General features: G+C 44.4%; 3 protein-coding genes across 5 annotated transcripts; 2 read left to right on the top strand and 1 right to left on the bottom strand.

The window, feature by feature from the left end:
- LOC8056019 (regulator of nonsense transcripts UPF2) lies at positions 1,512 to 3,688 on the top strand. Its single transcript, XM_002448156.2, has 3 exons — positions 1,512 to 1,727; positions 2,173 to 2,340; positions 2,930 to 3,688. Exons 1-3 carry the CDS (start codon positions 1,512 to 1,514, stop codon positions 3,497 to 3,499), a joined length of 954 nt encoding a protein of 317 aa, XP_002448201.2. The 3' UTR covers positions 3,500 to 3,688.
- On the top strand, positions 14,461 to 20,147 carry LOC8082844. Of its 2 annotated transcripts, none has more exons than XR_002454077.1 (9): positions 14,461 to 15,004; positions 15,720 to 16,193; positions 16,428 to 16,527; positions 17,372 to 17,440; positions 18,097 to 18,196; positions 18,872 to 18,960; positions 19,188 to 19,249; positions 19,344 to 19,459; positions 19,627 to 20,147. XR_002454077.1 is itself a non-coding variant. In XM_002448155.2 (9 exons), exons 2-9 carry the CDS (start codon positions 15,898 to 15,900, stop codon positions 19,675 to 19,677), a joined length of 864 nt encoding a protein of 287 aa, XP_002448200.1. In that variant the 5' UTR covers positions 14,461 to 15,004; positions 15,720 to 15,897; the 3' UTR covers positions 19,678 to 20,140. The 2 variants fall into 2 exon arrangements, 1 of the variants encoding a protein (XP_002448200.1); XM_002448155.2 differs by having other exon boundaries at positions 19,363 to 19,459; positions 19,627 to 20,140.
- LOC8082843 (psbQ-like protein 3, chloroplastic) lies at positions 19,699 to 21,483 on the bottom strand. 2 transcript variants are annotated; one of them, XM_021462828.1, is made up of 3 exons: positions 20,547 to 21,483; positions 20,338 to 20,432; positions 19,699 to 20,234 (listed from the first exon to the last, which is right to left on the bottom strand). In XM_021462828.1, the coding sequence occupies exons 1-3, from the start codon at positions 21,036 to 21,038 to the stop codon at positions 19,901 to 19,903; spliced, it is 921 nt and encodes a 306-aa protein (XP_021318503.1). In that variant the 5' UTR covers positions 21,039 to 21,483; the 3' UTR covers positions 19,699 to 19,900. The 2 variants fall into 2 exon arrangements, with proteins under 2 accessions (XP_021318503.1, XP_002446803.1); XM_002446758.2 differs by lacking the exon at positions 19,699 to 20,234 and having other exon boundaries at positions 20,248 to 20,432; positions 20,547 to 21,442.

The raw sequence follows: 23,141 nt of genomic DNA, 5'->3' as shown, positions 1-23,141 counted from the left end.
TCATGATCGTCGAGCACTTACTTGGCGGTTAAACTCCTCCACTTTGCTCCTTTTGTCCTGTGCAAAACGTAACATCGTCAGATTCAGATTAAAACACAATTGAACATCAGATTGAGTTCAGACTTCAGATGTAAGCTCGTTTTCTGAATAACTAGAGTCAGTGTTCAAAAAATAGAATTAACCAGTGCTCTGTGTTGAGGACCAGTCCAGGATATGTAGCTGTGACAGTGATTCATATAACTTATTAAATCATCGGTACAATAATAAATTTTATTGAACTACCATAGCACACACCTGAGCCACATACTATTTGCTTTGTACGGATAATTACAAATCACTACATAGAAATTAGAGAAAATTGCCGATCATACAAAGTCTTCTCTTCAAATCACTACATAGAAATTAGAGAAATTTGCCGATCATCCTAAGTCTTCATGGCTAAGTACATCGTGCCTTATTTCTTGAAGAGCTGATTTGTTCTCGAGGCTTGTTCTTCTTGGGACACCTTTCTACTTTCACTCAACATTTTCGCTTTGAACATGGAAAGTTGTTGGATCTGAAGAATACAATTTCACGGATTCAAACTACAAACAACTGAGTAGACATTTGAAATAATCTTCTGCCAGCACATTTAGTATATGCTATAATGGCATCCTTCTAGGATTAATATTAACTAAATAAATCTAGTATCATGCAGATCAAGTAACATTCATACAAGAGGTGTATTATTTATATAAGATAAGATGAACATAAATCATGTCTCAAATCCTCTGGAATGGTGACCGGCGGAAGAAACATAGTAGAACAGTACTTACTGCCTGTACTCCTAGTTTATAGAATAGTTATATATAGAGTACAAAAAAGTAAGAAAAAATTAGTGGAGGTTTTGATATTTCTCAAAAAAAAAGCTCCATTGGAATTTCTATTTGTAGATGGTTGTTTTTAATCTTCCCATGGCTCTGATATGACTAATGCATACTCTATTTTATTTGAAAATCAATGTTATTGTAGCAGATCAATATACTCAAAACATGGAACCATGAAATTCATAGAACATTTTAAATAAATGGAGGATGGAATACTGCAGTTTGTACTTCAAATCTGCTGCAGTATCTTAGGAGGGGCATTTAATCGAGTGCCTTGCCTGCATGTTCTGGTAGAGGAAGTTGGAAAAGCATTGATTGAAGGAGAACGCATAAGCATGTGACTTGGAATGAATTCACGGGCTTCACGCTGGTTGGAGGTTGACGATTGGCGAGTGAGTCAGGGTCAGGCCGACGGCAAGGTAGCCGAACGGTGCAGCGCGGTTGGGTAAGGTGTGGTGGAGGTCGAGCCCACTGCCCGCACCGCTGGGCACGGCGGGGTCGCAAGGGCCGCTGGTGCCCCTGCCAGGATGGACGGGATCGGAGCGGCCAGGTCCGCCGCGCCCGCACCGTGCCTACGCTGGGTTGCTGGGGCCCTCACTCGTAAGTGGAGTTGGAGCCTCTAGAGGGCTCCATGGCGTCACCACCATGGCAGCGGAATTGACACGGGCGGGGGCGGGGCAGTGGCGAATCGTGGTAGCCACGCCTGTTGCCGTCGCCGGTGGCCCGTGGCCGCGGTCGGGGGCGGGGTGGTGTCGTCGCTTGTCCGCGGCCGCTGCTCTCGCCTCGCGCTTGCCCCGCGTCCGTGCCGCCGCCGCCGCGCTCGCTGGTGACTTCCAGAGGTTTCGGGTCCTGGAAGAACTGGTTGGAGACTCGAACCGATCCATATCCGCTGGACGATATGGCGAGTTGCCTAGATCGAACGGCTTAGGGGTTAACGGGCAACGTGGACCGATCCACTAGCCCGCTTTTGGTTCCAGAATCGTATATAGGGCCTTGTTTAGTTCCGAAAAGTTTTCGTTTGTTTGTGGCAAATATTATCCAATTATAGACTAACTAGGATCAAAAGATTCGTCTCGTGATTTACAGCTAAACTGTGTAATTAGTTTTTATTTTCGTCTATATTTAATGTTTCATGCATGTCCTACAAGATTCGATGTGACGGGGAATCTTGAAAACTTTTTAGTTTTAAGAGAGAAGAGATGATGTTGCGCCAAGAAGATGTTGCAATCGATGGAAAACTGGGCCGCTTGATGTGTCACACACGAGCCCAGAGTAAAAAAAAAAAGGCCCATCACTATATTGTCAGCTCAAGAGTTTGCATCGGCATAAAATTGAAGTCCACCAAGGCCCATTACTATCATTCCACCAGTACTCGCATCACGTCTGCAGTTCTCCGCTCTCCCCTCGCCGCGCCCGAGTAGCCGACCGAGCCCTCGCCGCTTCGCGCTTGTCGCCGGCAACCACCACCGCGACGGTAAGCATCCGCCCGCCTCCATATTTCGCGGGCTAATTGCTCGAGCTCCGACGCCGGTTTCGACGCGTCCGCGGGCCTTAGAATGCAGCGCCATCCCGACAGCTTTCCCCCGCTAGGTTCAGGCGCTCCCCCTCGCTGTGATCACCTTTCCCCTTTGTTTATTTTTTCATTCAGTTTTGAGATATATTGTTTTAGGTCGCAGCGCAGCAACGCTGATTTAAACAGCCCGGATTAATTTGTTTCTCTGTGCTTTAAACGGGGCTTACCTACACATAGCCAACCCTTCGCCTCTCACAGCTTTAGAATTTAGTGATGCTTCTATAAACTGTAATACGCACGAGTGCAGGAAGTCATTCGTTCTACTGTTCTCGTTCTAGTTCGTATGGTCAGGTGTCTAGCAGGTGACCTGTGCTGTTCTGTTAGGAGGATTCATACAGATTCGAGTCACTGTCACCATTTACTAGTACTAGCCTACTAGGTCCCCAGGAAGCCTCTACGGTCAGCATGGTGGATCATCTGCCAGGTCGTTCAGAAAGAAAATTCAATAGTTGCCAGTTGTTACAATTCTGGAATGTTTGTTCTATTGCAGGGTCTGTTGAAGGTGCTAGTTGACCCTAAGGATGAAGAGGACTTTGACAGGGAGCTGAAAGCCATTCTTCTGGAAAGCTTGGAGTCACGTAAGTTGGAGCCGGCCAGGCCCACCGTGAACATGAAGGAACCAATGAGTACCTTTAAGGGGTCAAAGGACTCGACTACTGAAGCAGCGGACAAAGGAAATATGTGTGATGAGTTAGTCAAATCTGGATCCGGTGGTGGTAGCGAGGTGTGTTTCAAGGTGCTTGTGAAGAGAGGGCATAAGCAGCACATGAAGCAAATGCTCATCCCAGGGGACTGCCCACTAGTGCAGAGCACCAAGCAGCAGAGTGCTGCTGAGCTCGAGGAGAAGCAGAACATCAAGCGAAAAATTCTTGAATACAACGAAAGGGAGGAAGAACTGAACGCAGCGTCGCTGGAAAGAGGGAATGGGGTTGAAGGAGGAGGAACCGACGAGACTCCTGCTGGTGGTCGTGTTACCTGGGTTGGCCCGAGCAGAGGTGGTGGTGTTCGGCAGCACTACTGGGTCGCTGGTGGATTCTACCGTGGCTATGGAAGAAGGTGAGCTGATGCCACTGCGTTCATGGTTTGTTGTTCTTGTCCCAGGAAAGAGCCACCTCAGTATTGTCCCATGAATGTATTTGCTCGATGGTGTAATAGTATTTACTCGGTTACGCGACGTGAGAATGGTTGCACAAGGAGTTGACTCATGGGTATGGTTGTGGTATGTTCTTTTGAGCAAGTGGTTGTGGTATACTGGCCAGCCTTATCTCGGGAACTAATTTGGTTAGGTTGCTTTGCTTGTACATAAGACCGTTTTCACAATCTCGGATCAGGTAATTTCGTACCTTGCAATGGAACCCTGGAGACCCGTCGAACCTTGAACAGTTAGGCCGTGTTTAGTTCATGAAACGAAAAAATTCGCGACACTAGCACTTTCGTTTGTTTGTGTTAATTATTGTCCAACTATGGACTAACTAGGCTCAAAAAATTCGTCTAGTAAATTTCGATCAAATTGTGCAATTAGTTTTTATTTTCGTTTATATTTAATACTCTACGCATACGTCTAATTCGATGGGATAGGAAATCTTGAAAAATTTAGGTTTTGGGTGGAAATAAAAAGGCCTTAGTTGACTTTTTTTTATGTTTGCTCTGTCAGATGTCAGGATGCTTATGGGCGCAAGATCTGTGAGCGTGAGAATGCTAGGCCTTGTTTAGTTCATCCCGAAATCCAAAAAGTTTTCAAGGTTCCCTATCACATCGAATCTTACGGTCCATGCATGAAGCATTAAATATAGATGAAAATAAAAACTAATCACACAGTTTGACTGTAAATTACGATACGAATCTTTTGACTCTAGTTAGTCTATGATTGGACAATATTTACCACAAACAAACGAAAGTGCTACAGTTTCCAAAACTTTTCGTTTTCGGAACTAAACAAGGCGCTAGTACATTTTCAGATCTAAAGCCGCTCCTTCACTGCCCCGTTTACTCGTTCTATTTACGCTGGGCATGCCCCTGGTGCCTCCTATCATTCCAGCTCGTTTATTCTCTCATGCTTTCAACCCTCCATGATTATTCTTTTCCCTTCTTTTTTCTGAGCGCAATTATTCTTTTCCCTGTATACTGCAATCCGTGCATGTCTGCCATGAGGTCGAGGTCCTTCGCGTTGCGCCCAACAATTGCGATGCGAGGGAGAAAGCGAGTGCGGGCCGAGTGAGTGACCAGAACCAGGGGAGTGACGAGCCCCGAATCCCCGATGCCAATGGCGTCGTGCGGCGGTGCCCAAATGGCCAAATTGCTCTGGCCTGGCGTCGCCCACCACGGCGCGCGCGCGCGCGCACGAACCCTGTGCTGTGCCGCCGTGTCGGACGTCACGTCCGACGCCTGCAGACGTACTACAGTGAAGGAAGGCAGGAGCATCTGGAAGCGCGTCCCATGATTACGGCTCGGAATCCACCGCGAATCCGTGCGTGGTCTCTGCTGTTCTTCAGGCTCGCACGCACAGGCACCGGATAACCTCGGTGCCTAGAGGCTAGAGGGGCTATATGGAACGAAATGGAATCGGTAGTGCTATTTTTTTTTTCTCTCTCTCTCGGATAAGTGCAAGAGCTCTGTCAGTCATTCGTTGAAGAGGACGCGAATACAGTCGGCAGTGGAATCGGAATCGATCTCAGGGCCTTTCCTTTACACGGATATGTGGAAATCGCGCAGCTCCCGCCTCGGCGGATCGGATCCATCATGCCGGCGGTAACACACACACACACTGACACGCAAGCAGAGCAGAGCAGAGGGACTGACAGGCGCGGCGAGCAAGTTGCAGGCAGGGGAGGAAAGCCGGCCACCCATAGTTGCGGGAGCACCAGCACCAGCACCAGCGCAAGCGCACTGCCGGGGGAAAAGAGAGCGAATAGTATCTGGGTGGCCTCTGGAATCTCCGAGCCCCGAAGTGGATTCTGTCAGGGTGGCACTCGCTCGCTCGCGCCCAGCACCCCGGCCAGCCTTGCATGCAACCAAGGAATCTGATGTGCCTGGCTTTTGATTTTTGTGTGGTTTTGACTCTTGGAGGGATCTGAAAGAGAAGAAGGAACGAACCGATAGGCGTTTAGATTCTGCGCCAGCCAAGTTGGTTCGTCTCTACTACTAGTAGGAGTACTATATACTGCATCTTTTGGCGGTGGGCCGGACCGAATAAGGACACTCACAATGCAAGACTTTATCATAGAGTCCAAAACATTTAATTACATATTATTTATGGTATTTTGCTGATGTGGCAGCATATTTATTGAAGAAAGAGGTAGAAAAAATAAGACTTCAAGTCTTATTTAGACTCCAAATCCACATTGTTCGAGGTAATAAATAACTTTAAACTCTATGATAGAGTCTGCATTGTGAGTCTGGCTCCTGCTCCCTCTTTTTGCACTCGCTCCTCTCCTCTCCTCTGCCCTGCCCTGCCCTGCTTCAATCCAAGAATAATATCTTGGCCGGCCTCTCAGCCTCTCAGGTGTGTCGTGTGTGTGTTGATTGATGTGCAAAAGTGTTTCCTTTTTCCCCCACTGTTGTAGTACATGTTGGGCTGTTTGTTGCCCTGGTGCTTTGCGTTGAGGCGCCATAGTAGTGAGTGTGCGCCCATCGCTTCAGAAGACCTTTCGCCGGCGACTTCACTTCGATCGTGGCTCGTAGGCTCGGTGGATCGACCGGTCGCCGTCCTACTCGATCGGTGAGCCATGACGCCGGCTGCAGCGTCGTTCTGCAGGCACGCGTAGACACTAGCCTAGAAACGTCGTTGCCGAGCCGTGTTCTCCGGTGGATGGATGCGTGGAGCCAAAAAGAAAAACGAGCGTGACGGTGCCCGCGAAACGGACGTGGAGGGAGGAGCGCGTGCCTGCCTGCTGCTCTGGTGGTGCGATGGGCTGATTGATGGGCCGCCTCGCGGTTTTTTTTTGGTGGGCCCAGGCTCCCACCTGGGAGGGTCGGAGGGACTGAGGGAGAGAGGGGGAAGGGACCACTCGAAAAGGCCGAAACGAGGCCCACTGACTACTTTCATTTTTATTTGATAAAATTGTTCAATTATTTATAGAGTAAGTAGACATAAATGCTTTGTCTTGCGATTTATAGATAAACTATGTAATTGGTTTTTATTTATTTATATTTAATATTCTATACATATAAACGTAAGATTCGATGTTACTGGAAATCAATCTTAAAAAGTTTTTACATTTACGGACAACGCAGTCGCTGGCGACGCCGGCGAGTGTTTGCTGTTACGCTGCTGTGCATGTGCTGCTGCTCGGATTTTAGTGACCACCAGCGATGCATTGCAATTCCGGCGGGTTGAGTGGGGGTCCGACGCAGTTTAATATGCGCCCGTACGTTTCACACGATCGGCCTCGTGACGGAATGAGGGAGCCCGGGAGCAGATTTTTTTTTTAATGACAGAATTATTTGGTTGTTCCTACAAAAGATTCGCTTCCTTCTTTGATTTTCTTTTTATTTAATTTTTGAAGTTAGTACCTATTTACCCCCGAAAAGCTATCTTTGATTTTAAGCAATATTTATTCGGGGGCAAAATGCTTCCATGTTTAAAAATAATATGTTCCTTGTTTTATACAATTATGATAATCTCAGCCATTTGAAATATTTCTCAAAATCAAACACAGAAAAACTAGACTCTACACTGATTCATTTTGTGTCCAAGGGTAAAATCATCGTTTTATCCCTGTTATAAGTGTCAACACTAACATACGGAGTAAGTGCCACAAATAAGGAACCAAGGATAGCTTTCGGGACAAATAGCTAACTTTAAAAGAAAAAAGGGCTAAGAAAAAAATAAAACTTTTTTTAGGTCTAAGGAAAAAATATTCTCTCTCTCTCTCTTTCTCTTTATGGCGTGCGTGGGTGACTGAATCTGGGTGCGCTCTGTGGCGGTGGGAAGAGAGCGAGGTCCAATTTCCGGTAGACGAAACTCGAAAGGAAGTGAAAAAGAAATAAAACCACACGTCGCGTCCTCTCAAAGAAGGAAAAGAGATGAGGAGTGTAGGGAGATTGGTAAAGTCGTCCAAGCCCTTTCAGCTAAAACTACACTGCAGGTTATTACTTATTAGTAGAAACTTGGAGTACATTTGCTTCCATGTCTGCCTCCTGGAACAACAAACAAAGATTTGTTCCGCCTCAGGACCATATTTTTTCTTAAAAAAAAAAGATATGTAGGAAAGGAAAAACATCAATGCTTGGAGTTGGTGACAGGTGACAGCCTGACCCCACACCGCGTGCTATGTGTCATGAGCGGCCATGCATGCAAAAACGTTTAACACACGTTGGCCTCTCATCGCCGGATCTCGTTGCATTTGCAGCGGCCACCGGCCAGGTTGTCGCTTGCTGGTACCAGTGTGGTCGCCGCCGCCGCTTCCTCCTGTCGAGCCTATCCATCCAAATCCGTGCATGCAAGCACGGCGCAAACCTGCCACGGTGAACAACAACGCCAACGCCACGATTGTTCGCAAATCCATATTCCATACTCTAGCAGCAGCAGCACAGCAATTCTTTACAGCCCACACCGTACCCGGCTGGCATGCCAGTTGGGACCGTCCAGTCTCTTCTTCTTCTTCTTCTCTCACAATAATGCGCGTGCGCGGGCGAGCGACGCGATGCAATGCACCGAACCTCTCTCTCGGTCTCAGAGAGAGTCATGGCACGGAATGGAACGCCCGGCCGCTTTCCGTGCCCGCGTGCGCCCCACTTGCCGTGCGTGGATGCCCGAGCGAGTGGTGTGAACGTCCCGCTGTCGCTTGCGGTCGCGCGCGCGCCGCCGGAGCGGAGCGGGGCGGGGCGGGGTAGTTGAGGCATGATTTCCTGCCACCCGCCCGGAATGGCCGTTGGCTTGGCGCGTTGGGTGCCGTTTGCCCGCGGGCGCCGGCCCATGCCCTTCGAGCCCTTTTTAGTGCTATAATATAGACCAATGTTTTAAATAGCGGGCTAAGACGTTTAGCGGTTCATGTCTAAAACAGCTAATAGCGGAGCTAAATCGGACTATGGCGGAATATAGCGGCTAAATTGTATATGAACACAAATAGCGGCACTCTGCCTCAAAAGGCTATAGCGGCAGCTATAGCGGGATATTTAAAACTATGATATAGACACGCACTGTGGACAAGCGATAGTCTAAGAGCAACTTCAGCAGGGTTCTCCTAATAACTAAATATGGATGTTTAGGTCAAAAAATTAACTCCAGCAGAGCCTACGGGCACCAAATTTGTTGGCCCAACAAAATCCTCCCACCAGCCCCATTCCTGTTGGGTCACCCCCTCAGGGCCATCCGCCTGTTTCACCCCACGCAGTACGAAAGTGCCGTGAGCACCACCACCTCCCCCTCCATTGTAAGACTGCGAGCCGGCCTCCACTCCAGCAAATCGCCCGCCTCCGCTCCGGCAAGCGCCTCCACCTCCCATCCACCGCGCGAGCGCAAGCCTCCCTCTGCTCCAGTGAGTTGGCACGGCTGCCCTGCTTTCTTCCCTTCTCACCGCCTCCCTTCTTTCCTGCGGCCGGTGCCCCCTCCCTCGCTTCCCTCCGCCGCGCGAGCACGCTGCCCCAGCCACGCGAGCGTGATGCTCGCCTCGCGCTCTCTGCCTTGTGTGTGAAGAGGATGAGAAGAAAGGCCTGGCCCAATGACACATGGGTCTCCCATGTCATTGGTTGTTGATGTCATTTTAGGGGCTTTGTTTGGGGCTGTTTTTGAGTAGAATAAATTTGTTGGGCCAATAAATATAGAGGTGATCACCTAAATAAAAAGTAGGAGCTCTGTTTTGGGCTATTATTGGAGTTGCTCTAACTAAACATTACAATATTTCCTAAAAAATAAACATTATTGTGGATATTATATATGTAATAAAGAGTAAATTGAACAGTGGCGATTGCATGGCAGGAAAAGTATTGCCCCAGATTCTCTACATGTAGGGCCAAGCTTGACACGTGCCGACGGAATGTGAACCTGATCCTCCCTCCCAGCACAAAAATCTGAGCCTGCTGCAGCCCGATTCAAATAATTTATTTATTTATTCATTCATTTCATAATATTCTACACTAGCCAATAACACCGGCCATTTACTCTGATACACTCAATTGCTCCACCGAACTGATTCCCTACACGGTCACATGGCTGTAGACGACTTTGCGTGACATGACATGGCTAAACTTTTTTGGTTACCGTCACTACCCAGCAAACCCATTTTGTCTCAACTAGCAGATGACCCTGGCCGTGCGATCTTCAGAGGGCTCCGCTTTTTTAACGGCCAGGATCGACCATAGCTAATGAATGAATCTTTGCGCAGCGCAACAGATGGGCGGGGCCCCACGGCAGATTCCGCCTGCTAGAGTAGATGGTGGTAATTGGAGTCGCTGAGTCACGCCCAAATAGCGTGTGTGCCTTTACATGCATGCAATCTAATCTTAGTTTTGGTTCTCGGGAAAAATTAGTAGGATCCGATTCCAAGTCCACATTCAGATCAAAAGGGGAGGTTCTCTGTAAGAGAATAATGGAACGGCCACTCAGTCTCAGGTTGCACTAGAAAACAACAAAAGGGGAGGAGTAAAAATAAAAAGGACATGCAAAATTTTAGGTTCGCTCACTTTGCAAAAAGGACGTGCAAGTGCAAGTTTATAGGAAGCTAAAGAGAGGAAGAGGAAGACTTCACTCGATCGATCGCTGCTTATAAAAATAGAAACTGCTTTAACTGATATGCTAGGTAAAGTCTTTTGGGGGATATTAGTTAAAGTAGTTTCACCACATATTTTCTGGCGCAAGAAACTTTTACCACCACGGCAGCGATCGAGGTCCAACAGGAAAATAGTTACCGGGTATCTTGGTTGCACCAAGTGGAGAGGAATTGGATTCTAGGTGTATGGCAGACCACTGTATCTAATAACTAACGTGATGTGTCACTCAATAATCCAAACAAGCTCTTATATTAGAGCAGTTTTAGCAGTGACCTCAAATTAGGACCCCTATACACATTTTATAGTCTACTTTTACTGCACCTACTTCACGATAACTTTTAAATCAGGGTTTGAAAACTTATTTCAATAGACAATAACACATATGATTCACTTTATCTTTGAGTGCAACATGTTTATTTTTTTCTTCCCTTTCTCTTTATTCCTCTCTGGTGGGGCAGCCATGTTCATCATGGTCCTCATTTGTCCCAAGATCTTACCTGCTGGGAGGGAAAGTGCCTCTGGGGGAGGAGGAAGAACATAAGCTACCGGGGAAGATGTCACACTATGGAGGGGGGAGGGACCACGACAACGCCACTGGAAATGACCACGCTGGAGGGCAGCATCGCACGGGAGGTAATGCTAGAGGGCGGTGATGAAGCGACGGTAGCGGCCAACACAGTACGATGGGGACAGTGCGGGACAATAGAGATGACGCGGTGGAGGGTGGAGCTGGTACAAGGAACAACGTGGTAGAAAGTGGTGAAGCCACATGTTAACTAGGGGGTGCAAATGCACCCCCCAAATTATGAAGATTAGGTCCAAAATTTCATCATATATGCAACCCTCGCGAAATATGTCTATGCACCCACAAGCTAAGTGCACCCCCTTCTAATTTGCTCTAGCTTTGCCAATGGTGGTAGAGGGCAAAGGCGACGCGAGTCAAACAGATGTTAGCAGGATAGAGGCATGCACACGAAAATAAAACTATTATAACTGTAGTTTGAGAGGTCCAAAAAAAGACCCTTTAAACGAGATCATGGAGGCCCCATTTGAGAGCCTCTCATTTTTTTTAAGCCGAGTAGGAGCCCTAAGGACTTGCCTTTATTGGCTCTGGCTCTCAAAATAAATTTGAGAATCTTGCTCTTTGATAACAATGCAAGCTAATATAGAAAGTTAAGCCTCTTCTAGTCACATGTTTTCCTTTCCTTAGGATGTTGGTGTAATGGTCTCATTGGAAAATAAAATCGACTATATAGTCGTGAATCTCGAATTTTTTTTTGATGGGAGTGAATCTCGAATTGCATGGTCATTGAAGATTTAAAGACACCTACCCATAATTCATTTAGGCCTTGTTTAGTTTCCCAAAAATTTTGCAAAATTTTTTAGATTCCCCGTCACATCGAATCTTTAGACGTATGCATAGAGTATTAAATATAGATGAAAATAAAAAGTAATTGCACAGTTTGGTCGGAATTGACGAGACGAATCTTTTGAGCTTAGTTAATCCATAATTGAATAATATTTATCAAATACAAACGAAAGTGCTACTATTCCTATTTTGCAAAAAAAAAATGGAAGTAAACAAGGCCTTAGATGGTGTTTATTTCTATATTTGGGCATTTTTAACATTGTGGTTGTTTGTCATGAATTTGAATGCTTTGTTCCACAAGCGTTAGTTAACAAAGTTTAGTCTCAATATATTTCCATGACCCAATTGTGTAAGTTCTAGAGGCCTAAGCCAGAGGAGCTTTTATAATTTTATAGTTGAACATGCCTCGCAAAACAGGAAATATGATTCACATATGGAACGGACTACTAATTAATAGTTTGATTGCTTCTCTTGCTCACCTCTGCCTAGCCTTGCGTGGCAAGGTTAGAGAAGAAGAAATCATTTTTGGATGCTTTGCATGTTTGAATTTGGGTAATGCGCACAAGAATTCCCTGCTTTCAAGGGGAACCCAAAGTTCTCTCCGATCCTCACCTAGCAAGGTTTGTCTTACCTAAGGTTGCTAAGGAATTCTTCTGGGCAAGGTTGGAAACTGGAAACACGACAAAAGTATCATAAGACGAATAATAGTGATGGAATAAAGGTATGTTTAGACTCGTTAGTGCTAATTAATAGCTAAAATCAGCATATAAGAATCTAACATATCTGCTAACAATTAATTTATTAGTTCGTGGTGTACTAATAATACATTTGCACCTCCAACTATTTATTACTAGATGGATTCAAATAGCCCATACTAATAACTACTTAAAAGCAACTCCAACAGATATGATATCCATGTTATCTAGGCTATTTTTAATTTTTTAACGCAAAAATTAAAGTCGAATAGGTGTGCTATCTGGTTTGCTAAAATAACAAGTCTGTTATCCCTAAACTTTCATTTATCAATTATCATAGATAGCACGCCGCCCTCATTGGCTATCCTATACAAATGCTATTGTGAAACTCTACGCTTTGGATGATTTTTTTAGTTTACACAATAGCTAAATCTTATAGTTTAGAATATAATTTTATCTAGTCTCTTGGAGATGCTTACTCTTTCTATCTCGAAATTGTAAGCGTACAAAATCAATACACGAAAATTCAAGAAGAACCAGGTTCAAAATATTTTTTTGGATCAACCTTTTTTTTAGTTTGGAATGAAGGGAGTAGTTAGTAACTATTAGTTGGCTAACTTTTAAATAGACGTAGCGAGTAGTACTTAAGTATAATGTACTCTTGCATGGGACTTGCATTTGTCATCTATAAAATTCTAAAACTACGAAGTAGATGTCTATATTATCAGAAGCTGCCGCCGTACGTGCCCCCTTTTCTGGTCCCTTCTTGCCGTCGTCCTTACCGTCATTGTGTAGGGTCCTTCTCCTTTTTCCTTTCACTTGAGTTCACCGGTGGCAAAAAAGATAGGAGACCCATCTCTTATTTACAGCAACTCTTAGATTTAGTTTTGCTTATGTTTAGCTAAAGAAATGTATCATTAAATCAAATGTTTTTTGATCGAGGTCTTGTTACCTCAAATACCTTGGTGATTACCACAAGCCCACGACAAGGCCGTTGTTGCAAGCGCCGATTGCATCAACATGAAACGAATCTATGACCATTATTTGCAAGGGCACAAAACTTTGGTCAGTGATCTCATTATTAACGTCGTGGAGAGGAAATCAAGCATCTAACATGGTACAAGGGTTGGAGGTGATGAATCTGAAACATATAATGTACCCAATGGTGCAACTATTGATGTTCTTTCATCATTTCAGATGTGTTTTCGACTAGTTCTACAATGTTGGATCTTGCAATGTGTCTAATATTTTGAGTTTATCATTGGATTCAATATTAGGATTGCACTTTAGCTTTAGTGTTTAATGTCTATAATACTGGTTGCATGGAGAAATCCATTAAGAAAAAAGCAACAAAAGAACCAGGATAAAATATTATAACTGTTTTATTTTAGGTATTTTCATGTGTAATTTGAAGATGTATATCTAGTTTTAATATAATTCCACCTTGTCATAGAAAAAAGTTCTAAAACTACCATGCTAAGGACTAGTTTGATAGGGCTCCTACTCTTGTGGAGGAACTTCTCTGGTGGAGTTGAAGCTATTAGTGATAGTTTTTAAATATTTTTTATCAAATTTATAAGGAGGAAGTCATGTTTTCGTGGCTCCTGTTTTTTAGTAAAAAAAGGCTTCAACTCCTCCTTAACTCACTGCAACAAGCCACTTTTTAGATGGCTATTTAGCATAACTCTATGATAATAGCTATAAGAAGTCAGAGGCAGAGCTGCCAGCCCGTTCGTTTGAGATTATCAGTCAAATCTATAGTATTTTTCTCTCACAATAAATCAGCCAATAGTACTTTCTATCATAGCTTATCAGCCAAATGAATAAGGCTGCCTTGATAAAATCTAAATCTACCATGCCGTATTCATCTCTTTGAATGTTGGATTTTGAGTCAAGGTCCCATGAAATAAAAGTTTTATTGCAGTTTCATCTTTTTATGATATAATACAAGAATAGTAGCAATTCAAAAAAAAGCAAATAAAGAGTAAATAAAGTTATCTAACTGCCGCATCATACATCCAGAAAGATTGGCAGCCCAACGAAACAGGGCCAAGAAAGATTTGGAAGCTGTTTCTTAGTTTTTGCAGTCACTTCTGATGCTCTTGGTTTGAACAGGTTATGAAGATTTACACATAAAAACACAGAAAAGGAGTTAGGATTTTAAAAAATAAAAATCATGAGCATGTTGCTTTCATGGCATGACCGCACAACTGCACGGGGGAGCTGGAACGGAACCAACCAAGAAGGGAAAGGGGCAGACGAGGGGGAAGCTAGAAACCAATAGTGGCAATTATTGTTGGGAGGCCATTGCCGCTGGTGGGCGGTGGCTTCCCCTTCCACCCCGTATTAGCAGCAGCTCTGGTCTCTGGACCTCGGCCGGTGAACTCCAACAGAGATCGCCTCCCCTCTCCCTCCCTTCCGTCCGCCATCTCTGATTCTTTTTGCGTGCGCAAGTTGTTAAATCAGCACACGACCTCTCTGCTTTTGGAGTGGAGGAGGGGCATATACGGGGGTTCACTGGTGCGCCGGGGCCGCCGCTTTTTCTGCTGGCCTCTCCCCGGCCCTCCCATTGGAGCGCGCAAAGCTGGGCGGCACACCATTTAAAGAAGCAAACTGCACTCCACCACCACCAGCACCAAGGCGCCACCACCAAGCACACCGCCACGCCACACGATCCAACGCGCAGGCAGGCGAGGATCAGACCGGCCGGAGCTCAATTGGCTTCTCCGTCAGGGGTCGGTCCCTGCTTGCTGCGGCGTGAGAGCAGATTTTAGATCGGATTTGGGCTGGGGTAAGTTTGTTGAGCAGGATTGTTCTTGTCGCCGCCCGTGCTTCTTGGTTGATCCTGGTCCGGCAGGATCGGGGCTGGCGTCCCTTTCCCAGAGTTCTTTTGGATTGCTTCTCTCGCCAGCCGGAATCGTGCGTGGTTAACGAAGTTTTGGGTTTTGTATGAACCCTCGTGTGAAAATTCAGTTCCTTGCCAGCGCTTTGCTTGCATGCAGACTGTACGGCCAAGGTTGATTGGCGAGGTCTGACTTTCTGGAGTACTAATCATTATCACTGCTAGATTTGGTTTTCCTGGGTCATTTTCTAGTACTTATGAACTGCAGGTGTAGGCTGGCCAGGTCCCTGTCCACAATTTAGCCCTTTTTTTAATGGGCTGACCTTTGTTGTTCCGAGGATTTGCATGCAGCATACTCAGTTATGCTTAATTTTGCCTACCGATTTGATCATTTGGTGTTCTAGTGTTGTGTTCTTCATACGGTTTATGAAAATTTGGTTTATGAAAATTTTTCAGTTACACAACTGACTGAGCGTGGTTTTGAATTGGATACTTGTGGAGTGAAAGAAAATCTGTTTCTGAAACATACATCTTCATCTTCATGTTTCTTGAGCTTCTTTCTTTGCCGGCAGTCTTAACATAGAAGTTTCGAGATTCCTCTCTTAAAGCAAATCTGTTAGTTTGGAAGGTTAGCTTTCTTTGACATATTTAATGTCATGTGCAGGTTCTTGGAGCAGTAGGCACAAAACTCGTCCAGGTTGTGCAAAAATGCAGTGCAACCAGTAACTAACAGGGCTCTCTCATCTTGTACTGTGGCATTTCTTAAGTTGTTTGGGAGAGCTGAGCTTCCTTCTAGGCTGGAAGATCCAAAATCTGTTCTCGAAAATTTACTGTGCCTACAGATGGCAGACGATCCTAATATGAATTTTGGGGCATTCTCCCAGTCACTCTGCAACCAGCATGTAGTTTCATTTCAGACAACCGTAGCCACTAGTGGCTCAGGAGGCATGCCAACATACCTGGATTGTTCCACTGGGATGGATGCCAGTGTGGGGATGTTGACCACACCTTCAGTGATTGTTTCCACTGGTTCATCTAATATGCCAGCTGATTCCGGGCAGAGCCTCAAATATGGTGGGCCGCTGGCTGCAGATTGGACACAGCTTGAGCTTGAAATTCTGAGAGATGGCATGGATAAGTAAGCCATCTCAACTATCATATGCAGACATACTGTTTTGCAATTCTGTTCCTTTCAGATTTTTTTTGCCGTTATTGTTTTTTTTATCTTAATGCTGTGTCCAATGGATTCAGATTATATGAACGATGCTGCCACAAAGTTTTTCTATCACTTGTTGAAGTTTGGATCCGTTTAACGCGTTGCTAAAATATTTCCCTTTGTTTTCTTTTGTGTACTATCATGAAAAACTCTCAGATATGTTCATGAACAAGGCATCATGAAGTATATAAAGATAGCAGCATCGTTACCGAACAAGACAGTAAGAGATGTTGCAATGAGGTGCCAGTGGGTAGGGGTAAGCAGTCTCTATCCTGTAAATGCTGCTGTAAAATGATATTTCTTCTTTAAAAAAGGATCCACTTTTTTTCATTTCTGACTACGAGGATACTATCCGCTTAAGATGCATAATGCGTAAGAACACTGAATATATGCAACTTGTGCAAGATGTTCATAAATATCAATCACTTCCTTGGGTATACACAAACATAGTTCCTTTCTTCCTTGTTCTGTTTTCTGACTTGCCATGCCAAAACTTATATTATTACATCTGAAAGTTGATCTGAATAGAATTCCACTAACCATGTGTGCATATACTAATACTAGCATGAATGATAGATGACTTTGTTTTCAATCTATTAGACTTGAGCATTTGGACCATGATCATAGTGAGACCTGAGTTGGCAATCACTGTATGATTGCGGTCTATTATTCTATCGCTTTTGATTTGTATTCTGAAGAAAAAGGAAGGGCTATCAAAAGACAGCATGACCTTATTTCATAACAAAGCACTATTGGCATTATTCCACCTTTTTTGTTCTATATATATGTTTGTTAGCTGCAATAGGTCTGCTGCTGAAATTAACAAACCCTCACTTACATATTCCTTTTGATTGATATGGTTACTGTAATATTCAAATTCAACTAAGGTATGAATGCATGGTAACTATTTCATTTGATGTATGTGATGAACTAAATTTTTTATTTTATTTTGATGTTCCATCAGAACTATAGCTAGTAGCTAGCTAAATAACAGATAATTTCTGCACCAATCCGTCTTTACTTGAATGTGCATTTTCTATCTAACTAACTGTTTTTCTCATTTTATTTAATATTACCAACAATTTGGATATATCTTGTAGAAGAAAGTAAATACAAGACGAAGGAAGCCCCAAGAACACCATACTGGGAGAAATACAAAAGAAAGAAAGGTATTAATATTCCTTCCTATTTGATGAACTTTGTTCTGTATTGTTCTCTTTATATTTACTGCCACTGATTATATGAAAAATTGAAATAATTCAATTCGAAAAGTTAAGGCTCGTTTCCAAATCCAAATTTGAAGTCGGTGGAAAATAGTCAAAGTCAGTATATGAGAATGTATCATGTGCTTCCATGCTCCCATGATAAAGAAAAAACACAAAAAAATTCCACCAAAATATGGGTGGTTAGATGATACAATGATGTACTCAAGGGGAAAAAATGTTGAGGTTGAAAAAAAAATGGGCAAGGAGGGAAAAAAATGAGAATCAGCATGTGATTTGGTGTGGGTTGCTGATCCAGATGAACACTGCACCGGACCCAATTGCATGCTGATTTTTAGTTTTTTTTTCTGTTTTCACAAAGTTTTATTCAACCCTTAAAGTTTGCATCAGCATAGATCATTGCATCACTATCCATCCATGTTTCTGGTGGAATTTTTCGTCCATTTTTATTTTTTTCTTTTGTGGGATCATTGGAGCACCTAGGGGGTAGAGCACAGATACATTGTCGTCATTATATACAATGTCAGTTATCTACAGGGTCTATTCATACATCACTTGCATTTATATATTTTTAAATGGTGCCCATTATGGTTGTTTATCAGGATAAATTTGTAGAGCCAGCACCGTGGGGAGCAAATCATCCTCTTCAAACAGGCATGAGAGCCTCTTCATTTGTGCCGCATAATGTTCAAATATCTGGAGGTTGGTAGGTCACTTGACTACTTGAGTATCGGATCTAATTGTTTGCTTCCATATATCTTCTTTGTTTCTTGTTATCTGCTGCTAACTGTCTAGTGCAATTATAAAATATTATGATCTGGCATTTGAAAATTTTGCATTTGAGAGGATATACTGCTGCCAATACTGGAGTGATTGAACTATTTCACTTTTATATTGACTCCATTGCTAAGTTTATCGCAGGTAGGCACCCCACTGGAGCTTGATATTTAATATATAATTTTAAATGCGTATAATTTTTACCTGTAAGTCTTGGATGCCTATAATTGTATATATTGTCACAGTTTCTAGTGTCAAGTGACAGAAAGGGATAAAAATGTTGACACTTCGGATGTTTACTATTCAAGAGCATGAATTAGAATAGCTTTGGGTTTGTGGAACTTGTTAGAACAAGTCTGGGATTACACAGCCTTCTACTTGCTAGTATTTGGAACTACATACAAATATGTAGCACGCTGTTTCATCCTTGGTTAATGAGATACTGTAAATCAGTTGATTTGTTCGTCATATAAATTGCACTTGAGATCCTTGTAGTTTTCAGTAGTGCACTATAACAGATTCAAGTCCTAAACTTCGGCAAGATTTAACCAATGCTTGTTTGTAATATGATATGACAATGCTGTATTTTCTATCATGTAGCATCTGAGATAGATCGTCCAGTGCAGCATCTACTGGAGGAAAATAATAGACTTCTTAATCAAATAGAAATAAATATTCAGAGATTTCAGGTGTGTATAGTTCTCCTTTTGTTACTTTACTCTGTTTACAGTTTTTCATTCATCATTTCTATTATTCAATATTATCAAGAAATGCTCATCGAATAGAAATGTGTATATTTCTTTTAGAATAGCATAACCCCTTCAATGTTAGTTAGACAGCATCTGGAGCATTACTTTTTTCCTCCAATAATACATGATGAGCATTATTTTATAGTTATCTTTACTCTCCCTTGCAGCCTCATAACAACTTCGATCTCTTCCATCAGGCAAGAAGGAACATTAATGATCTTCTACAAATGTAAGCATAATCTAATGAAACGCCTTTGCAATTATTATTGAAGAAGATTACTAGATTAGAGTTATGCTTGAAAAGGTTCGGTTTTGTAATACAGCTGCTTCTTCTATAAACAGCACGACCCAACTGCCTGGACTGAGAACCAAGATGCCTCCACTTAGCGTGTCAGTGGATGAAAATCTTGCTAGCTTCGTGCTTCCTGGCATTACAATGGTAAGAATTTGAAGTGCTGTTTGCCAATTAACACTCTTTTCCCACACAGACGACTGCATTTTACCTTGAGATTTCAGGTCCTTTCATTCATGAATTTTCTTGAACTTGAAAATGCACCAACTGTGTTGTTCTTGGTTTACTGACCAATTTATGTTCCTTATTATCAGGATCAAGTTATTGGAAGCAACCATTTGAAGGAGGAGCCAAGAGGATGGTAGGTCACTGCCAACAGGCTTCAGTTTAGGAAGACTTTGGGACTTTATTATTGGTAGATGGATGGAACATATGGAGAAGTACTGTTTGATTTTGCACACCAAGTGGCGACACCAATTCACCAAGGACCCCTGCTTTCTCTATCTGAAAGCGAAAGGAGAGGTGACTGAAACCGTTCAGCTGCCCTGCAACTAGCCTTAAACATTGGTGGCTAAAGAGCGAGGGTTTTTAGGAACTGCAGTTTTTGTGGCCTTGCTGCACCTGTAAATAACTACTATGATTCCTTTTGGTTTCTCCTTCAGACATTAGGCTAAATAGATGTAGCGGAGGAAGCTCACAAGAACTAGCTAAATAGTTCTCTAGGAAGAACCCGCTACATAGCAAGAAGGATCCTTTTTGCCTGTCGCCATTTGTTGCTCTTCCTGCATGTGAAGTTGTGAACGCAATCCAAGTTCCTAATTCTATATCCGTGCTCCATCTTTTGTATCCTAGAAATGTAACAACCTGTTTGGCAGGTTTCTTTTGGCTAGGAATAATGGTTTTACCGGCTCCTAATTCGTTTCTGGAAAAGAGAGAAAAAAAAAACGGCTTCTTGTTAACATTCCCTAGAAGCTGCAGCTGTTCTGTGAGAAGAAACCTCTCAAACATATATGAGCAAAATCTACATGATCTTGGCGAAAATCTCATCGAGCGCGGAGACGATGTTGCCGTAGTGCTCCTGCACCTGGACCTGGTCCTTGTCTCTGGCGGCGTAATCCAGCTGCGGTCAAGAGCAGAGCACAAGATGAGCAAGCACATTCATCCACGACGCCATTGCCCACCTGCAAGGCTGCAACGGAGATAGTAAAAGATTACGAGGAGCAGCACTGCTTACGCTGGTGACGCTGTTGAAGAGGTCGGAGTAGAGCCTGCGGAGCTCGGGGCGCTGCCCCGTGGGCTTCGCCTGTATGATGGCGTACAGGTCCTGCTTGAGGTTGGACGCGCTGGCGCGCAGCGCCGCCTGCAGCTCCCGCCACGCCCCGGCGTCGATGAAGCGCTTCACGCCCAGCAGGTTGCGCGCGTGCGTCCGCACCACGGCCTCGGCCTCCTCGCTCGACTTCTCCGGCAGCGTCAGCCGCAGGTCGAACGTGCCGGCGCCGCTGCTCGCCACGGGCGGCAGTAGCTGCGACGCCAGGACCGCCGCCACCGACGCCGTTGCTAGCCGCCTCCCGCTGGTGGTGGTGGCGGCGGCGGCTGCCCCAGCTGGCCTTTGGGATTGCTGCTTGCTGTTGTTGCTCTTGCTCGGTGGCTTGGGGCTGGGGGACGTGGTTTCTGCGCGCGACAGCAGGGTTGCGGACAGCGCCTGTACGGCGAGCCGCAGTGCCATCGCGGAGCTCGCCCGCCGGCTGTGGTTCTCGTCGCCTTCTCGACGGATGGGGTGAGGTTTTGGCGGCTTGCTCAGCCAGACAGTTCCGATAACGTGGCAGGCGCCAGGCGTAGGGCACGCTCGATATCCGTCGTCTGACAAATCGTATGCTCGAGTTCGACAGGAAGATGGTAACACTGACTGCAGTTACTTTGTTTTGCATCGCATCCACGCGACGCGTTTGAAATGTTTACTCGGATGTTTTTGACTCGATAATTTATAATTTAGGAGGAAGTAGGATAATTTTAGTTTGACATCGATTTGATCTTCAAGACATAGTCTTGTCTACTACGTTTACCTTTTGAGTCTTTTAATTGATCTGAATAATGATGTATTTTTATGAAATTATAGTTCAAGACAAATTTACATGTACTCACTCCATTTTTTTCTCATGTCATGTAGCTTTATCATAAGTGAAACATCATTGTCTTTAATTTTTTTTTCTGATTCTATCAAATAAAATTGGAGTGAAAGATGAATTTAACTAAATTCTTTTGAATATATATATATATATATATATATATATATATTAGGCTCAAGTGAAAAATACAATATTTCGAAGATTTCACCGAAATTGTAGACGCCCAAAATTAGAATTGGTAACGTCCACAGCCTGCGTAAAGGAATGTCTGGATGCCGTTGGGATTCTGGGATTCAGCTAAAAATATCTCCGGTGTCTCGAAACGGGAGAGATAATGCAATGAATAAAAAAAAATCCGGCAACCAGATTCTTCAAATATCTTTTCATTACTTTTGAATGTCTGCCAGTTTCTGATATTCCTCACTTATTGGGCATCATCGGCCCAGAAAACTCTTGTCTACTGGTCGAACCAGTTTTTTTTTTTTTTTTTTTTTGAGAAAATCGTCACCCTTCTTTAGTTATCAGGTAACTGGTACAAACTCTATTAGGCCTTGTTTGGATGTTGTCGGATTCACTTCGATCCATGTGTGTTGATGTGGTTTGGGGTAGAATTTAGTTTAAATTTCGCTCCAATCCACCTCAACACATGTGGATTGATGTGAATCCGACTACATCAAACAAGGCCTTAGGTGGAGCAACAAACCAAATGGGTTTTTCATGAGGCGCAAAAGTGTGGATGGAAAATGGGCCTTCTTTAGTTATCAGTTTCGCACCAAGAAGTTTACGAAGCTCCTAGCTAAACAATAAGCATCAACATTGGAGCGTTGTCTTCATGAACAAACTCCACTAATTACCGCGTTTTTTGTGAGGCGCAAAAGAGTGTGGATGGAAAATGGGCTCCCTCTTGAGCCTTGACCGGCAGACGTGTTGTACAGCCCACGCTAGGCCGTGCGAGCACAAGCCCAATTAGGCTGCATTCGATTGCCATAATTTTACCCCTGGAACTATTCTAGCTTATCTAAACTATGCAAATTAGTGAAGCAAATCCATCTGAAATCATTCCAGTAACCGGATCAACCGAACGAGCCCTTAGTGGGCCGGCCACGTTCACCTGCTGCTCAAACCGGTCCAACAGCACAGCCAATGTGGATCTTGGCGAGCCGTGAGCCCGCGCGCCGTGCCGAGGCCTTGTTCCGCTACCGCTACAGTCGTCGTGCTCGTGCCCCCCGCCGCGCGTTGCCACGTTCTCTCGCGGCAGAACAGCACGGGCACGGGCACGGGCACTGCTGGTTTCCTTGCCCAGTGCCCAGTGCACACGGGGCGCATCAGGGATCGCATGGCAGCCCCGTTCATTTGGGCATGAGGTGACCAGGAATCCACTTGGAATAGGTAGACACACACAGTCCCAGAAACCAGTGCACGACGTTGTCGTAGCTTCAGGATTTCGTGGCTTCTACACAAGCGCCTCTGGATCAGGCTCTCCCTACGTGCCTACGTTCACCAGCCCGGGTCAGGCCACGATCACATCAGGACAGTTTTGAGGCTACCACAGCCTAACGCCTCCGAGATGGAACAGTCACTAGGTTGCTTGGACGGGACGCGTCTAATGCGATCCGTCCCGTTCTCTAGACAGGTGACGAAATCCTAGAGCCCTGGCTACCCCGTTCTCCTAATGCTGCATGGGCACGTTGTGCAGAGTCAAA

Source organism: Sorghum bicolor, chromosome 6 (assembly GCF_000003195.3).
Source record: "Sorghum bicolor cultivar BTx623 chromosome 6, Sorghum_bicolor_NCBIv3, whole genome shotgun sequence".
NCBI lineage: Eukaryota > Viridiplantae > Streptophyta > Magnoliopsida > Poales > Poaceae > Sorghum > Sorghum bicolor.
The sequence above is the reverse complement of the archived record's forward strand: the minus strand, read 5'-3'. Positions and strand labels throughout refer to the sequence as shown.

What these genes read in the sequence shown, in the direction of transcription:
- LOC8056019 (XM_002448156.2), top strand. Translation starts at nt 1,512, where the DNA reads ATGGCAGCGGAATTGACACGGGCGGGGGCGGGGCAGTGGCGAATCGTG. An exon ending in TTCGGGTCCTGGAAGAACTG is followed by an intron (nt 1,728 to 2,172) that starts GTTGGAGACTCG and finishes CTATATTGTCAG; the next exon opens with CTCAAGAGTTTGCATCGGCA. An exon ending in CGGCAACCACCACCGCGACG is followed by an intron (nt 2,341 to 2,929) that starts GTAAGCATCCGC and finishes GTTCTATTGCAG; the next exon opens with GGTCTGTTGAAGGTGCTAGT.
- LOC8082844 (XM_002448155.2), top strand. Translation starts at nt 15,898, where the DNA reads ATGGCAGACGATCCTAATATGAATTTTGGGGCATTCTCCCAGTCACTC. An exon ending in TGAGGTGCCAGTGGGTAGGG is followed by an intron (nt 16,528 to 17,371) that starts GTAAGCAGTCTC and finishes TATATCTTGTAG; the next exon opens with AAGAAAGTAAATACAAGACG. An exon ending in ATTAATGATCTTCTACAAAT is followed by an intron (nt 19,250 to 19,362) that starts GTAAGCATAATC and finishes TTCTATAAACAG; the next exon opens with CACGACCCAACTGCCTGGAC.
- LOC8082843 (XM_021462828.1), bottom strand. Translation starts at nt 21,038, where the DNA reads ATGGCACTGCGGCTCGCCGTACAGGCGCTGTCCGCAACCCTGCTGTCG. An exon ending in TCTTCAACAGCGTCACCAGC is followed by an intron (nt 20,433 to 20,546) that starts GTAAGCAGTGCT and finishes TCTTGACCGCAG; the next exon opens with CTGGATTACGCCGCCAGAGA. An exon ending in GAGATTTTCGCCAAGATCAT is followed by an intron (nt 20,235 to 20,337) that starts GTAGATTTTGCT and finishes TCTCTTTTCCAG; the next exon opens with AAACGAATTAGGAGCCGGTA.